Source organism: Panthera pardus, unplaced genomic scaffold (assembly GCF_024362965.1).
Source record: "Panthera pardus isolate Hobbes unplaced genomic scaffold, ASM2436296v1 HiC_scaffold_27, whole genome shotgun sequence".
NCBI lineage: Eukaryota > Metazoa > Chordata > Mammalia > Carnivora > Felidae > Panthera > Panthera pardus.
In genome coordinates this window covers 112,029,723-112,047,460 of record NW_026526843.1, presented here as the reverse complement: position 1 = coordinate 112,047,460, position 17,738 = coordinate 112,029,723, and the positions used below count along the sequence as shown (strand labels likewise).

Sequence of the window (17,738 nt, the reverse complement as noted above, 5' to 3'; positions counted from 1 at the left end):
TCGTGGTCAACATTTTTCTTTTTCTTTTGTTTTTAATGTTTATTTATTTTTGAGAGACAGAGAGCATGAGCAGTGGAGGGGCAGAGAGAGAGGGGGGGACAGAGGATCCAAAGCGGGCTCTTGGGCTGACAGCAGTGAGCCTGATGCAGGGCTTGAATCCACAAGCCATGAGGTCATGACCTGAGCTGAAATCAGACGCTTAGCTGACTGAGCCACCCAGGCACCCTGAGAGAGAGAGAATCTTAAGCAGGCTCCATGCTCAGCATGGAGCCCGAGGTAGGGTTCGATCCCACAACCCCAGGATCATGACCCAAGCCAAAATCAAGAGGCAAACACTCAACCAACTGACTCATCCAGGCACCCCCAAGTTATTAGGTATTTTACATTCTTCTTTTTATGCTGTCTTTGAAGCTCAGTGTGTATTTAAAACTCACAGCACATCTCAATTAGGATGGGCCACATTTCACATGCTGAACAGCCTCATGGGGCGAGCAGCTACCATATTGGAGACAACGAGGTAACCTGCATAAACCAGAGGTGTGAGGACTTGTCCTACCTTCTTCCAGGCTTGAATGAAATCATCCTTGGGCTGAACTTTAAGATACTGAAATTGCTAAATGGCATCTTCAAGCTGACATTAATAAGTAGTTTTTTAAAAGTCAAAAGTCATGCACGTGGTTAAAAATTGTAGGGGCCTGGGGTGCATGGCTGGCTCAGTCAGTAGAGCATGCAACTCTTGATCTAGGGGTTGTGACTTCAAGCCCCATGTTGGTCAAAGAGATTACTTAAAAAAAATTGTAGGGGCCAAAGGCAGGCCACCCCAAGATGGGCCAGTCTGACATAAAGATTATTTTAAGTTAAAAGCAATCAAGACCCAGTAGATTCAGAAAAAGCTCTTTACCTACCCTACAACCCTACCTTACCAACCCTAAGTAGAACTGTGATAGAGGACCTGCTCCAGGAAGAGAGCTATCACCATAGATAACTATATCCTGATACGAACTATGGTAGACAGGGAGGAACTCAGCAAAGTCTGATCAAATTCCTCTCTGTGTCTCGCTGTTTCTGAGTGTAACAAATGTAAACATTTGTTAACCCAGCATTTTCTCTTTTCCATCTTCTTGAAGGTTACATTCCTTTCCTTTGCAGACCCAGACACCTACCCCCTTCTCCTCAGTTCAGGATGACATATATACTTCATTGTGTCGGACTCCTCTTGGAATTGCCATGTCTATGCGGATTGCCCACGTGTACGCTATTAAATTTGGTTTTCTTCTGTCTCATGCCAATTTGATTCTTAGTTCAGCCACAAGGACCTCGAAGGGAACAGGAATTCTTGTGCCCCAACAAAATCAAATTGTTCGAAAGAGCATACAATAAAAAGCAGGAGTCCTGTGCCCCACCTCTTCCTCTCCCAAATCCAGATTCTCCAAGGCAAGCGCTTTAACTCCTTCGTTCACGATTTCTTCTGCTGGTTTCTTCCACATCTCTAAACACCATCTCGCTTGACTCTTTCTTAACTTGCCCATTTCAGACACCTTCTATAAAAACACAAATCGACTTCCTCCTGTGACGGATGAGGCCGAAGCTCTCTGCCGCCCCATCCCCAGGCGGCAATCTCAATCGTTACTTCTATTGGCTACTTTCCTAACCTGAGACACTTTTGCGTCTATTTTTTTTTTTTTTTTTTTGCCAACCACTACCAGTTATCTGCAGCTGCCTCACAATGGAAAATGAGGTTCTTATCTCCCTCTCTCCCTCCCTCCCTCTCCAGCACCCGCCACGTCTCCACCTCACAAATCCTCTTTTCAAAGCTGATGACATTTACATCCCTGCTTTGAAGCCTTCTCTGATGCATCATGGGGATCGATTCTAAAACCTGAAAATTCATATAACAGACTGACTGCGTAAGTCTCCTTCACTGAAGAGTCACGCTATGTCCCAGTTCTCATATCAGATGCTATTCTTCCTGGAGCTTTTATCTGCCTTTCCCTTGTCTTACACTCTGCCTTTATCATTGCCTCAATCTGTTTGCAAACTATTCACTGTATTAGATATGAAATATGTTTTGGGGCGCCTGGATGGCTCAGTCAGTTACGTGTCCGACTTCGGCTCAGGTCACGATCTCATAGTTTGTGGGTTCGAGCCCCACATCAGGCTCTGTGCTGACAGCTCGGAGCCTGCTTCAGATTCTGTGTCTCCTGTCCCTGTCCCTCCTCTGCTCATGCTCTGTCTCATTCTGTCTTTCAAAAATAAATAAATGTAAATTTAAAAAAATTAAAAAAAAAAAAGAAATACGTTTTAAGAGAAGCCAGCCTAGTTATGCAGGTATGTTCAGTTTATACAACTTCATCAAGCTATATTCCTATGATATCTGCACTTTCCTGTGTCTGTGTCTGATACTCCAATTTTAAAAAAATTCTAAAGAAAGCACCCTCTCTTTTCCTCATCAATTGTGAAGGAAGAAATAGCAAGGGAGAGAAACTTTTGCATAGCACACTTATACATTTATATGAAGTTTAACATACTTAATCGTATGCTACTACGGTAGTATGATCTATGGTTAATAAATGATAGCACGGCACATTTATGTTAAGTTTATCAGCTCTGTTAACAAAATGTGAACGCCTGACATGCCAAGTGTTTTATATAATTGCACTTAATCCTCCCAACAACCCTGTTAATATCATCTGGTTTGTATTACAATATTACATAATTATCATGTTATAGATGAGTACATTGAAGCTTTGAGAAATAATTTGCCAAAAGTCACACAGGCATCTTAATAGTGGCCAGTAATTTTTGAGTACGTACTATAGATCTGACACCATTCTAACTACTAAGTGTCTTATTTAAGCCTCAAAACATTATCCCTATTTAGCAGATGAGTAAACTGAGGCACACAGAAGCACACTTGTCCAAGGTCATCCAGCTGGTAAGTGGCGCTGCTTGGCTATGAACCCAAGCCACCTGGGTCCAGATTCTTAACCACTGAGCTATATACTACTTGGAAGTCACAACAGAAATCTGAATTTGTGCAGGCGGTCCATAGGAACTAAATGGTTCATTATTCTGCTGTCCTGCCTAGCAATTGGGTCAACTGACGTTTAGATAAGGAGTACATGCACGTTCCCATTCATTGAGAGGAAGGGAGTCTACAGCCATACCACCCTGAACGCGCCCGATCTCGTCTGATCTCAGAAGCTAAGCAGGGTCGGGCCTGGTTAGTACTTGGATGGGAGAGGAAGGGAAACAGTAAACAAATAATAGGTTTCAAATACTGTGTTCTTTCTTTAAGCAGCTAATACTCACTTCTCACTTCCAGATCGCCACCACCATCAGATTTCCCTAACTCCGTCTCTCTCTACTTCCAGAGCACTTTGTAAATACAGATGACCTTTGAACAACATGGGTTTGGATGGTGTGGGTTCACTGATACATGGCTTTTTAAAATAAATACAGCAGAGTACTGTAAACACATTTTCTCTTCCTTGTGATTTTCTTAATAACATTTTCTTCTCTCTAGCTTACTTTATTATAAGAACATAGTACATAATACATATACGAAGTATGCGTTAATTGACTGTGTATGTTATTGGTAAGGCTTCTGGTCAACAGTAGACTGTTAGTGGTTAAGTTTGGGGGAAGTCAAAGTTACACATGGATATACAGGGATATTTTCAACTGGGGGTGAGGGGAGAAGTCAGCGACCTTAATCCCCAAGTTGTTCAAGAGTCGACGGTACTCAAAGAGCACTCACCAGAATGCATCATGCAACTGACTTCTCTCCACATGCAGGTGGCTGCGCACCGATCCCAAGAGTACTCACCGTGTTCAGTGCTCATCTTGCCCACTGATCTGAGACCACCAGGGCAGGGACCATCCATGTCATTCCCTGCTGTAATCCCACCTCCTAGCACAGTGTCTAGCACATGGGAGGCCGTCTATACATATGTGCTGAATGAATGAAGGCTAGATGCTTAAAAACCCAGCAGGATATAAGTTTACAAAACAAAAATTTCTATGCTTGCCTCAATAACGCATATTTGGGGCTCTTCCTTATGACCATCCACAGGCACCATAGCTTGATTCATAACCCACTCCTGGACAGCATCAGTAATGTGAGGGACAACTGTAGAAAGAAGGAATAATTAGCACAAAAGCTTATTTCATGGTTATCAAGGAGAAAGGAACGTATTTGTGTCTTTAGACCTCCCAAATAACCTGAAAGCCACTTGGCAAATGAGACAAATTACATTTCTCATGTTATTATCCATCTCACTGAAATGAATATTATAGGCACAATATAGATTTAATCACTTAAATGTATGTCATTTCTATTGAAACTGACCGACCACGGAGAACAAGAAACAGAAAAGAGAAATGCCGTGTTTGATTCAACTAGAAACATCCATAATGTCAACTAAAACCTGCAGGGAGGGCTGTCAAGGGTACTGTATGCTGGACCCCACGGGGAAGAAAGACACAGAGTGGTCCGGCCCCACAGCCCACCAGCCAGTGGGGACGGGTCTGCTCAGGGTGTAGATGAGACCTTCATGTTGACCAGGGGCCTGTGGCTGCTCACGTCAGGTGAAGAGGCCAAAAGGTGACGGCCCAGCAAGGATTTGAGGCCCAGAGGTCCCTTAGGTGGTGAGCAGGCCTGCAGCTAGTGATCTCTGCTGAAGAGACAGAAAGGCGACATCCTCTCGGGTACAGCCAACTAACTTAATGCGCTACACGAAGCAGGAACGTCGCCCTCTGGGAAGCTGAGGCAAGGAAGGATCTGCTGCCTGCTCTACCTCACACCCGCTGCTCCCTCGAGGTGGCAGGAAGTCGTCACCAACCGGTACATCTGGAATAACCCACATACGTGCAGCAACGCTCCCTCCCATGGGTCCTCCCAAGATCTACACTCAGGGGGAAAACTTAGAAACCACAAGCGTAGCTGACACCTAAGCCACACCATCCAGTTTCAGTAATAACACGGCTGATCTTTTGATGTCCATCCATCCAACCCCCATGTCTACTTCTCAGCTGGTTCCAACGTGTAAGTGATTTAAAGGAGATGGGGAACTATCACCTTTACCATGTGGGAACGTATGAGTACTAGAGTTGGTGGGGATGGGAGGGAGAGAAGGAAGGACAGGGTGTATCTCTTAAGACAAAAGAGAATCCTACTACTCAGGAAAAGGCTTGGTGAAAAAAGGGTCAGACCATACTACCAGCCACTCCAACCAGCCATTGAACTCCAGTTCAATCCCCCAGTGCATCCCCAACGCTGTCCTTCAAAGTGGAGTAAGTATGATCCATGCAAAGATACAAGAACAAAGGAGACAGACAAAATAAAAACAAACCAAAAAAATCCGCATCTCAATCAGGTAAAAGTGATGAATATGGTTCTCCACGGATTTTATACATAAAAGCTAAAGACAGATATATGGACTAGGAAAAACAATGACATTAGTAATAAACAAAAAGACTGATGAAAATACAATCAAGAACATGGAGGGTGAAGTAGACACCTCTGAATAAAACAAAGAGGAAAAGAAAGCAGAGATATGAAAAGGATTGGAACTTGTAGAGTTCAGGGACCTTCTCATCTTCACATCTATTTTGAGCAGGTGCTCAGCACACAGGTCTCGCTAACCTTTATGGAAAAGAATACCTTGTACTGTTTTCCCCAGGTAATCACCACGCCTCTCTTTATTGATCACATGCTGATATATCTTCCCAGTGGTGATGTTGTTGTCTCTATAAAGGTTAATATCCAAGAACCGTTCATAATTTCCAAGGTCTAAATCAACTTCTCCACCATCATTTAAGACAAATACCTCACCTAAGATTAAAAAAAAAAAAAAAAAAAAGGCAATGTAAATATTACAAATTTGCTTTCGGGGCGGCGGGCTGGCTCAGTTGGTGGAACGTGTGACTCTTGATCTCAGGGTGGTGACTTCGAGCCCCACATTAGGTAAATAGCAATTTACTTCAAAGCATGAGTGTCCTGGATTCTGGAATTGGCACAAGAACGTTTTAATTCCCATCTCCGGAATCTTAAGCCACAATTAAACAGACAATACATGGAAAGCAGGGCCCCAGCAGGCCAACAGGGCAACTTAGTTAAAGTGAGGCAAAAAAGCCAGTGTGTGCAACCAGCCACCTGCACAACGGCACCTGAAAAAGGACAGAGATAAAGACTTAATCACACAAGGATGATTGTGCTAACTATTGCGCATGTCTCCAGGTCTCCGCTGTTGCTTGAGGGCACTGATTGGGAGTCCAGTGTTCAAAAACCACCTTGTAAGAATTGAACCTCTCCCTGATCAAGGAAATTGTATCATTTACTCCGATTTCAAGATGTTCACACCAAAAAAAGAAGGTTGGTTAGCTTATAAACAGAAACCTTTTTTTTTTTAAGTTTATTTAATTTGAGAGAGAGATAGTGCACAAGCAGAGGAATAGCAGAGAGAGAAAAAGAATCCCAAGCAGGCTCTGCACTGCAGAGCCGTATGCGGGGCTCGAACTCACGAACTGTGAGCTCATGACCTGAGCCGAAGTCAAGAGTCGGATGCTTAACCGACTGAGCCACCCAGGCACTCCTCAGAAACCTTTTATACCTTCATTCATGTCTACCTTAGAAAGTACCTACGTGAGGTCAGGAAGATCTCTAACTTAAAGAACAAAAGACCAAACTAATGAAATAGCACTATTTTCACATTCCCCAGATTTCATTTCCACTCCAAATTCCACTGTCTCATGTTAATGAGGAATCACCAATCTATAGGAGTCTTTTTACTTTGATCATCTTAACTTCTGACACATAAGGGAAGATCTCTGAAATCTCTTTAGTTGATTCAGGCCAAACCCAGTTGAATTTTTAAAGTCCTGAAATTTTAAATTCCTAAAAATTTAAAAGTACATACGCATTATATTCCTAGGAGAGAAAGAGAAAATGTGAATGACAAGTCTTTAAAACAGGTTCTGGGGAGCCTGGGTGGCTCAGTTGGTTGAGCATCCAACTCTGGCTCAGGTCATGATCTCACAGTTGGTGAGTTCAAGCCCTGAGTCTGGCTCTGTGCTGACAGCTCAGAGCCTGGAGCCTGCTTCGGATTCTGTGTCTCCCTCTCTTTCTGCCTCTCCCCAGCTTGTGCTCTGTCTGTGTCTCTCTCAAAAATAAATAAACATTAAAAAATAATGATTTAAAAATAAATAAACAAAACAGGTTCTTAGATTTAGTGTAGTTATAATAAAAATTCCAACATATTTTTTCAACTTGAGGGTGACCCTGAAGTTAATTTGCTAGAAAAACAGGTGATTGGGGCGCCTGAGTGGCTCAGTCGGTTAAGCATCCGACTTCGGCTCAGGTCATGATCTCGCGGTCCGTGAGTTCGAGCCCCGCGTCAGGCTCTGTGCTGACAGCTCAGAGCCTGGAACCTGTTTCAGATTCTGTGTCTCCCTCTCTCTCTGACCCTCCCCCGTTCATGCTGTCTCTCCCTGTCTCAAAAATAAATAAATGTTAAAAAAAAAATTAAAAAAAAAAAAAAAGAAAAACAGGTGATCACCAAAACAAAGCACACAAAAAATAATAAAAAGCCCTTGTAATGAATAACAGCGAGTAAAGGAAGATCGAAATACATATGCATACCTATATTCCAATATATATAAAGATGGAATAAGATAGCATCCACAAATGTACAGAATCAAAATATCCAAAAGATCCCTACTACATAAAAGAATTTAATATAGGACCTGAAAATAATAATAATAAAAAACCTAAGAGCAGCATCACAAAATCAAAGTAAATAAACCACTCAGAAATAAACTTCAAAGAAACACAGGGTCTATATTTAGGAAACTTAAAAACCTTACTTCAGAGACAAATAAAGAAGGCATAAAAATAAGGAAAGCTGCTTCTAAAGCTCCTGAATGGGTCAGTCAATATTTTCGGTGTTCAATTCTTCCCCAAATTAATGCATAAATTTAAAGAACTTTTTGTCAAAAACTCCGACGCAACTTCTTGTAAAGTTGAACACAATGGTTCCCAAGTTAATTCTGTACACAACAAACATTTTGGAGTTCAGAAAAAAAAACAAAGGAAGAAGAAAGGAATATGGAGAGCTCTGACCTACTTGATAATAAAAAGCTGCAGCTATTAAAATGATAGGCAGGAATAAACACAGAAATCCAGAACAGAACAGAGGACAAAGATAGACCTAAGTAGAGACAAAAATGTAGTATATAATAAAAGGTGGCATTTCCAGGCAGCACAAAAAGGATGAAATCTTTGAGAAATGCCATTAGGAATAGTTGGCTAAAAGCATAAGAGACTGTTAAAAACTGAGAACAAACTGAGGGTTGATGGGGGGTGGGAGGGAGGGCAGGGTGGGAGGGAGGGCAGGGTGGGTGATGGGGATTGAGGAGGGCACCTTTTGGGATGAGCACTGGGTGTTATATGGAAACCAATTTGACAGTAAATTTCATATATTAAAAAATAAAAAAAATAAAAAAAAATAAAAAAAAAAGGAATAGTTGGCTAATCAAAACAAAAAAAAAAAAAAGAAAAAGAAAAAAGAAAAAAAATTATGTTACATCTTCATACATTCCAGATGTGTTATCAATGTTAAAGCAAAAGGAAATGAAACTATAAATATAGATCCATAAGAAAATATAGATGAGTATTTAAATATTCCTGTGGCAGAGAAGCCTAAAGTGACATCAAAGGCAGAAACCATAAAGGAAACAGTTGATATATTTAATCACATAAATGGCAAGTTGAAATTCATCAGTGACAAACAGAGGTAATGTTAAAGCAAATTTCAAATAGAGTAAAACCATATATATATATATATATATATATATATATATATATATATATATGTTAATACACTTTACGTAAAGTATTCTTGAAAATCATTTTAAAAAATCCAAAGGAAAATTGGCATAGCACATGGCATTAGCCAATTTTGCTGCACACCAAACAACCCTAAAATTTTAGTGACTTACAAAATGCTTATTGATTTCTCCCTTGAGTTACATGGGGGCTGTGGGGCAGTTGTGTGTCTACTCCATCTCATTCCAGGACCCAGACCTACACGGGGCAGGCAGTTCTCAGGGAGGAGAGCAGAAGCACCAAAGAGACAGAGCCAGATCATGCCACGGTACCGAAAATTTCTGCTTCAACAAGGCAGATGTCACATTCACTAATGTCTCCTAGGGAAAAACTAATCACGTGGCCAAATAAGGTGACCAATCTCTCGGGTTTACCCAGGACTAATAGGGTTCCCAGGGTTTGGACTTTCAGTTTCAAAACCATGAAAATTCCAAACAGACCTGGACGATTGAAACACTGTACATGACCAAAGTCCAAAGTCAATGGGACAAGGAAATTTACTCCACAGAAGGAAGTTGTGTAATGGTTTCAAACAAAAATATAATCTACCATTGACTTCAATAAGTCATTCCACAGACAAAATGAAAATCAAAGAAATCCAAATTAGAACAATGAGATACTTTTTGTTTTGTTTTGTGTTTTGGTTTTCTCTCTGGTTAGTAAAGTTTAAAAAGAATAATATTCAGCAGGGATATAAAAATACAGGTCTTCTTATGCAGTTGATGTGTATATAAATTGGTGCAGATACACAGCCTTTATCAGAAAATTCTTGGAAACAAGATGGAAGTTGAAATTTGAAGTTTTTCAGATTATGGAAAGGTACTATAGAAAACTCTCCATATATTAGAAAACACTTCAAATGCAAACACATTCCAAGTGAAATAAAGAATCAAACACATTCCAGGGGCACCTGGATGGCTCAGCCAGTTAAGCATCTGACCCTTGATTTCAGGTCAGGTCATGATCTTACAGTTCATGAGTTCGAGCCCTGCATCAGGCTTTATGCTAACAGCGTGGAACCTGCTTGTGATTCATTCTCTCTCTCTCTCTCTCTCTCTCAAAATAAATAAATAAACCTTATTTTTTTAAAAAAAGAATCAAAACATATTCCAAGTAGAATAAAGACTAGAAATAGCCACACCTTTATGAAGATTTTTCAATTTTCAAAACTTTTGAAAAAAGACTATAAATAACCACAAACTTATGAAGAATTCTAAGTTTTCAGAACTTTTTTGATTTTAGAGTTATAGATAAGGGATCATGAGCCTAAAAACCTTTGGTAATATACATCATACGCCAAAAGCCTGAAAAGCATATGTGACATCAAAAATTCTGCACACAGGCATTTATGTTTAAAAAAATAAGACTTCAAGATTTCCATCACAGTGTTATTTATAATATCGATACACTGGAAATTATTTCCTATTATTGTACAGATTGTGTGCAGCCTTTAAGAGTATAAAATATATATAAATGTCCACATTACATTGTTGTAAAAATTAGATTAAAAACTAGTGTGACTATAAGATCCAATTCATTTAAAGTTCAAAAAAAAAAGCAAAAGTAATGTCTGGAGTTAATCTTTACGATGTGTCAAAAAGTTTAGAGAACATTACGGAAGCATTTTCCTAATTGTTGAAAAATAACTCTGTTAATGCTCATCCCTACTAGTAGGTTACGCAGCACACAGTGTATTATGTAATACGTAATAAAAATAAGATGAAAAAGTAAAAAAAGAATAAAGCTAAAAAGAATAAGCAAAAGTAATCTATGGTGTTAGAAGACAGGATAGCAGTCACCTTGGTGGTTTCTGGTGGGGAAAGATGGAAGGAGCAAAGAGGGGTTTCTGTTTCTTGATCTGGGGGCCAGCTACACAGTATGTTCATCTTATCAAGTGGTACACTTACGATCTATGCACTTTCCTGCTTGCATGTAAAAAGTTTAAAAAGAAAGTATCTAGAGGCTCCTGGGTGGCTCAGTCGGTTAAGCAGCCGACTTTGGCCCAGGTCATGATCTCCCAGTTTGTGAGTTTGAGCCCCACATAGGGCTCTCTGCTGTCAGCACAGAGCCCACTTTGGATCCCCTGTCGCCCTCTCTGCCCCTCCCCTGCTCGTGTGTGCTATCTCCCAAAAATAAATAGTAAAAAAAAAGAAAGTATGTAAGTGCTAATATCTTTTAAAAAGTAATTGGCATATATACTCAAATGTCAACATTACTGGGGCGCCTGGGTGGCTCAGTCGGTTAAGCGTCCGACTTCAGCTCAGGTCATGATCTCGCGGTCCATAAGTTCGAGCCCCGCGTCGGGCTCTGGGCTGATGGCTCAGAGCCTGGAGCCTGCTTCCGATTCTGTGTCTCCCTCTCTCTCTGCCCCTCCCCCGTTCATGCTCTCTCTCTGTCTCAAAAACAAATAAACATTAAAAAAAAATTAAAAAAAAAAAAAAGTCAACATTACTAATAGTTGCCCCAAGTGGTGGGAAATGGATGATTTTTATTTTCTTCATGACAGTCTATATTGTCAATATAACTGTCAATATGATCTATATTGTCTGACTTCTCTTAACAATGAAATGTTAAGAGAAGTATATTACCTTTATTGTAAAATAAAAAACATAATTTGTACTGCAAAAGGTACAATCAAAATGGTATCCTCATACACATGTTCATAATGTATGATCCAGCAACTCTACTTCTGGAACTCTATCCTAAAGAAATTACCCAAAATACAAGAAAGAACTGCAATTTAACCCCATGCTTTATAAGACGGGGAAATTATTCTCTCATACCGTGCTCATAAGGTGAAAAAGTGCCTGCATCGATGTTAATATAAGGGTCAATTTTGATGGCAGTGACTCGGAGTCCACATGATTTGAGAATCGTTCCAATGCTGCTCGCGATGATCCCTTTACCAATGCCTGAGATGACCCCTCCAGTGACCAGAATGTACTTCATTGGGAGAGGAGTGGCTAGGTGCCAGCACCCAGATATAATCTGAAAGATAATAAAATTAAGGGTCAGGGAAGAGAAACATATTCTCAAACCAGTGAAGCAGGAGGGGGTTAAACCAGAATTTCAAAAGCAGACAGCATTTTTCCATATAAAGTAAATTTTTGAAACAAAATCTTATTTTCTAGGTTTTCCATTTTCGTCGATATGCAGGAAGCTGTGGAAACTTTCTGCAAGCAAAGTGGCTGGCTCCATTGCCCCGATTTTCCATTTACCCCAACTCTGTCACGTGAAAAACTCTTGCTTTTCATCACGAGAAACCAAATTTTCATGGAATTCAGAGGCATGGTAAAATTTTTGCTTAATGTTTATTTATTTTTCAGAGAGAGAGAGAGAGAGAGAGACACGGAGTGGGAGGGGGAGGGGAAAGCAAAGAGAGGGAGACACAGAATCCAAAGCAGGTTCCAGGCCTTGAGCTGTCAGCACACAGCCTGACGCAGGGCTCAAGCTCATGAACCACGAGATCATGACCTGAGCCGAAGTCGGACAATTAACCAACTGAGCCACCCACCTGCCCCAGAAGAGACAAGGACCTATAATCAAACTGATCTGTACTGATTGTATCTGGGCAAGTTACTAATCCCCTCTGTGCCTGTTTCTTTATCTGTGAAATAGGATAAAAGATACCAGTCCCAGGGCGCCCGAGTGGCTCAGTCAGTTAAGCATCCAATTCTTGGCTTCAGCTCAAGTCATGATCTCACGTTTTCGTGAGATCGAGCCCCACATCAGGCTCTGCACTGACAGCATGGAGGCTGCTTGGGATGCTCTCTCCCTCTCTCTCCACTCCCCCCACCCCCACAAATAAATAAATAAACTTAAAAAAAAATAGCAGTTCCTTGGAGCATTATTCAGCACTAAAAAGGAATGAACTATCATGCCATGAAAACACATGGGGGAAACTGCCATGCATATTACCAAGCGAAAGAAGCCAATCTGAAAACGTTACATGCATCCTGTATGATTCCAACTATTTGACATTCTGGAAAGGGCAAAACTATGGAGACAATAAAAATATCAGTGGTTGCCAGAGTTTAGGGGGAGGGAAGGATGAATAAGCAGAGCACAGAGGATCTTTAGGGCAGTGAAACTGTTCTGTGTGATATTCTAATGGTGGATACACATCATTATGCATTTGTCCAAACCCACAGAATGTAAAACACCAAAAGCAAACGCCAATGTAGTCTAATGGACTTTGGATGATAATAATGTATCAATGTAGGTTCGTCAGTTGTAACAAATGAACCACTCTGGTTCCAGATGTTGACAGTGGGGAAGGCTGTGCCTGTGGGGGCAGGGGATATATGAGAACTCAGTGCTCACCGCTCAGTTTTGCTATGAACCTAAAATTGCTCAAAAACACGAAGTCTGTTTTCTTAAAAAAAATCAATATTCAAATAAGCCAACATTTTAAAAAATCTCATAGGTGGTTGTGAGGATTGAATGAGCTATAGATTAGAGGTCAGCTGATGCCCATTCTGATTTTGTAATTTACTTTCAAAACAAACTATCATGATTTGAAGGTGTATAAGGTTGTACCTCACTTCAGAGCTCTGAGTTCAATTTAAACTAGTCGACCATGGTCAAGGCAAGTAAACTGAAGCCATCCAAAATACACATGAAGCCATACAAAATACACTGAGCCCAGGTGGCTCAGTCGGTTAAGCATCTGACTCTTGATTTTGGCTCAGGTCATGATCTCACGGTTCATGAGTTGGAGCCCTGCATCAGAGTCTGTGCTGATGGTGTGGAGCCTGCTTGGGATTCTCTCTCTCCCTCCCCCACTTCTCCTTCCCTGCCCCAAATAAATAAATAAACTTTAAAAAAGTATACAGATATAGATATATAGATATACACATACATATAAGTATATACTTTTATACACATATGTCCCATCCCAAATGGCTTCCCTAAGTCCCTGGACCTACCTTTGTCTACACACTACAGGTGATCACATCCAGTGCCATTGTTCCCCTTCCCTAGCCAGCTGGCATTCCATTGACTGCAGCTAAATTTAGCATAAAAGATTCACAATCAGTCCAAACCCAGAATGGTCCTCCTGTGGATCCACAATACATCTGAATATTCGCCTCTTTCCACTCCCACTGGCCCAGGTGGTCATTATAGGGGTAATTTCTTCACAGCTCTCCCTTACCCACTCCTCTGTTGATTTCTTCTGTTTTGATAAGTGCCCCTCCTCTAGAGTCAGACAGCCTGGGTTCAAATGTTCACTCTGTTATTTACAACTCTGACCCTGGGCAACTTTTTCAGCTTTTCTAAACCTTGAATTTCCCTACCTGTGCAGTCCACAGACATAATAATAGTGCCCGCGGTATACGGGCATGTGGGCATTTACAAAGAGAGTGCCCAAGTGCTCAATGAAAGTTAGCTGTTAGCATTTTTCACAGCACTCTGCTCACCATTCAATCAGCTCACAAGTGTTTATTAAATGTCTATTATGCTTGACATGCTCCCAGGTCCTGGGGCTATGGGGATGAACAAAAAGGCAAGACCCCTGCCCTCTTGGACTTCACCTTTCCTATGGGATTAAGGGGCAAATTGAAGCCAGCGTGCGTTTTGTCAGTTGAGAGGAAAGAATGAATACTAGAGGTCATATCGCCCCGAGCCGCAGCTGGACTAGGAACAGCAATCCAAGGAACCTGTAGGATTGCAACTCCATTCGCTTACAAGTAAAGACGTAATTACCAAGTGTACCTAATGAAATCTCCAACATAAACACAAAGTCAGAGGAAGGAGCACCCGAGCACCTGTTAGCATGATCTCATGGCATCCACCTTCTCAGGAGATCCCTGCCCCAAATCTTGCCCTTAAAATCCCTCACTTGCAAACCATTAGGGAGTTAGGAACTTTAGAGGATTAGCTCCCTGTTCTCCTAGGTAGCATCACACCAATAAATAGCCTATCTTCCTTTACTGCAAAAAGCTCAGTGTCAGTTTTTATTGGCTTGCTGGGCATGGGTTGAACAAAGTCTCATTTGGTTCCGGTACAAAATGAGCACTGCTGTAACTGTAACTTATACTTGCACTGTGACATTATTAAAATGACTTCCTGGGGTCCCTCTGTAGTTCAGGGCTCAGGTCATGAACTGGTGGTTCCTGGGTTCCAGCCCCGTGTCGGGCTCTGTGCTGACAGCTTGGAGCCTGCTTCAGACTCTGTGTCTCCCTCTCTGTCTGCCCCTCCCCCGCTTGCGCTCTCTCTCAAAACTAAATAAACATTAAAATATTTTTAAATAAAAATAAAAATAAATGACTTCCTATTTGTGAAAGTTAGCAAAATCAAAAAATGCCATTGAAAACAAGAGTGCATTCATGTGAAGTCTCATTATGTGGTTGTCAAAAAGCCTAAGAATTTTTCATAAAAAATTCCCTTATATACAAGGATATAAAATCGAATACATGATCTCAATTATATTTTTTAATGAAAACTTATCAAAAGTACCTCAAAAAGCTAAATTTTAATACTTAGGTGGTTGGGCTGTAGGCAATTACTACTTTTTTATATTTTCAAAGGCACAAGATAACCTTTTTTAAGCACATCAGATATTTTACAATGTTCTTGAAAATGTAACTTAATATCGAAGAGACACCTACTCCTTTCGACTTGTAAGCAAGGCAGTAAGTTTGAAGCAAAGTTTTAAAACTGTAAGAAAAATCAGGCTCTTTAGGCTACTTCCCTGAATCTATATGTTCTTCCCCATTTGAAGACTAAAGTTTTCATTTACTCTTTTTTTTTTAATATGCAGTGAACGGAACTGTTTGTAAAACAGGAGTGTGTAGAGCTGCTCTGTCTGCTGTCCAATAAAAACATTACAGGAACCACCGGTGTAACTTTAAATTTAGTAGTAGTAGCCGATTTAAAAAGTAAAAGAAATAGATGAAGTTAATTTAACAATATCTTACTTAACCCAATGTATCCAAAATAGTATCATTTTAACATATAATCAATATCAGAATTCATTAGTGAGGTATTTTACAACCCTTTTTTTTTTTTTGTACTAGTCTTCAAAATTTGGTACTTCGAGCACATCTCAATTCAGACTCGCCATATTTCCAACGCTCAAGAGCCACACGTGGCCAGTGGCTGCCACACTGGACAGCTGCGGGCCTTGAGCAATTAAAAATGTCAGAAGCACCAAGACACACCTTCTCAGTGACAGCCATTTAAAACGTATTAGTCACAAACAAGAGTACTTCCTGAATGATCCCATTTTATTAAGTTCTAAAGCAGGCAAAACTAAGCTATTATAGAAATCAGGCAGGTTGGGGAGGGGTGGATTGACTGGAAAGGGGCACGAGGGAACTTTCCGGGGTGATGTAAATGGTTTACGTCAAAGTTGGGGTAGCGATCACACGGGTGTATAATTTGTCAAATCCCTGATCTGCACCCTTAAAATGGGTGCATTTCGTTGCATGTAAATTACACATCAAATCCGTAAAAACTGCTGCAAAAAGAAAGCTATTTTTTAACAGCTGCGTACTTAGCCACAGAGCGCCCTTAGCAGCTATTCTGGGGAAAATGCTAGGGTCGTTGTTTAAGGAGTGCACCAGGCGGGGGAGGGGACAGAAAGGCCATTTCACTCCACGCGGGGCTTCACTTCCGCCAACGCCATCTCGGGTCTCTCCCGGCTCCCGAGGCCAGGGAGAAATGGAGCCCGGGGCGCAGCCTGCCCCTGCGCCCCCTTCCGAGGCCCGTGCGGGGAGAAGCGCACCCAGGGGACGCGACGCTCGGGAGGCCGGATCGCGGGGCCGCCGCACGGCAGGTTCCGACGGCACTGGGCGCGGGCAGGGCAGCCCCGGCCCCCGCCCGTCCGCCGTCCGCCGGCAGTCTGCGCGCGCGGGGTGCGGGGACGCGCCCGGCTGCCGGCCCCTCTCGACTCGGCGCGGGCGCCATCGGCGAGCGGACAAAGGCGCCCGGCCCCACGTGCGCGCCGGGGCTGGGGGCTCGGAGGCCCTGGGGGTCCGGGGAAGGTCCGGGAGGGGGGTTACCTGCGGCGGTGGTGGTGGCGCCGGGAGGGTGGCCAGTAGGGACGGCGCGCTCCGCCCCGCGGCGGGCCCGCGCTCACCTGTAGGGCTGGGGAAGGGGCCGCCGCTAGGGGTGTCGCTTGTAGCCACCGGGTCCTTCCCGCTGCCCGCGCGGGCCTCGGGGTGCGCGGCGCCCTCCTCGCCCACCTTTCCCTCTCCTGCTGCTGCCGGCCCCGCTGACTCACGCTGGTGAGCTTGGGGTTTGCACCCGCGTTTGTGCAATGTTCCAAAACAAGCACCTAAAAAGTGACTCCTCAGGCACAGACAGCTTCCCGCCACCCTCCGCCCTGGATGCACTTGGCCCCAGGCCTCGTTCAGCCCGGGGACTGCTCCTCCCCTCCGTGGCTCACTTAGCAGAGGCACTTCGGAAGCGCGGGTGAACGCCACGTTCCCGGCGAGCCCCTGCCTCTAGGCAAGGCGACACCCTGGCTTGGGTCCTCCCGTCCAGTTCTCACCACTGTAAAGAGCTTCACGCTGTCACAAACGTTTGTGGAACCCTTACTGCACTCCAGGAACTGCAGGAACGCTAAGAAGAGGACGCAAATAAAACTCGATTCCTGCCTTTGAGGGGCTTGCAGTCTGGAGGCAGCTCGACACGTCTATTGAAATCATTAAAGTTCCTTGGGGCGCCAGGCTGGGTGGAGCCTGCGACTCCCGATCTGGGGATTGTAGGTCCCAGCCCCATGTTGCGTGTTGCGATTACTTAAGAATACAATTTTGGGGACTCCTGAGTGTCTCAGTGGTTAAGCGTGGGACTTCCGCTCAGGTCATGAACTCACAATCCTGAGTTCGAGCCCTGCACAAGGCTC

At 42.7% G+C, this 17,738-nt stretch overlaps 1 protein-coding gene across 4 annotated transcripts in view; it reads right to left on the bottom strand.

The window, feature by feature from the left end:
• CTPS2 (CTP synthase 2) overlaps positions 1-17,738 on the bottom strand; it is a 106,086-nt gene that overhangs the window by 84,125 nt on the left and 4,223 nt on the right. The window contains exons 1-4 of one of the 4 annotated variants that reach the window (XM_019417990.2): positions 17,385-17,510; positions 11,671-11,875; positions 5,666-5,836; positions 4,032-4,132 (exon numbers count right to left, since the gene is read on the bottom strand). In XM_019417990.2, the coding sequence (XP_019273535.1) occupies positions 4,032-4,132; positions 5,666-5,836; positions 11,671-11,836 (438 nt within the window). In that variant the 5' untranslated portion in view covers positions 11,837-11,875; positions 17,385-17,510. Of the gene's footprint in view, positions 1-4,031; positions 4,133-5,665; positions 5,837-11,670; positions 11,876-16,893; positions 17,239-17,384; positions 17,511-17,738 lie in introns of those variants that run through there. The other 3 variants (XM_019417987.2, XM_019417988.2, XM_019417989.2) reach the window with 3 other exon arrangements.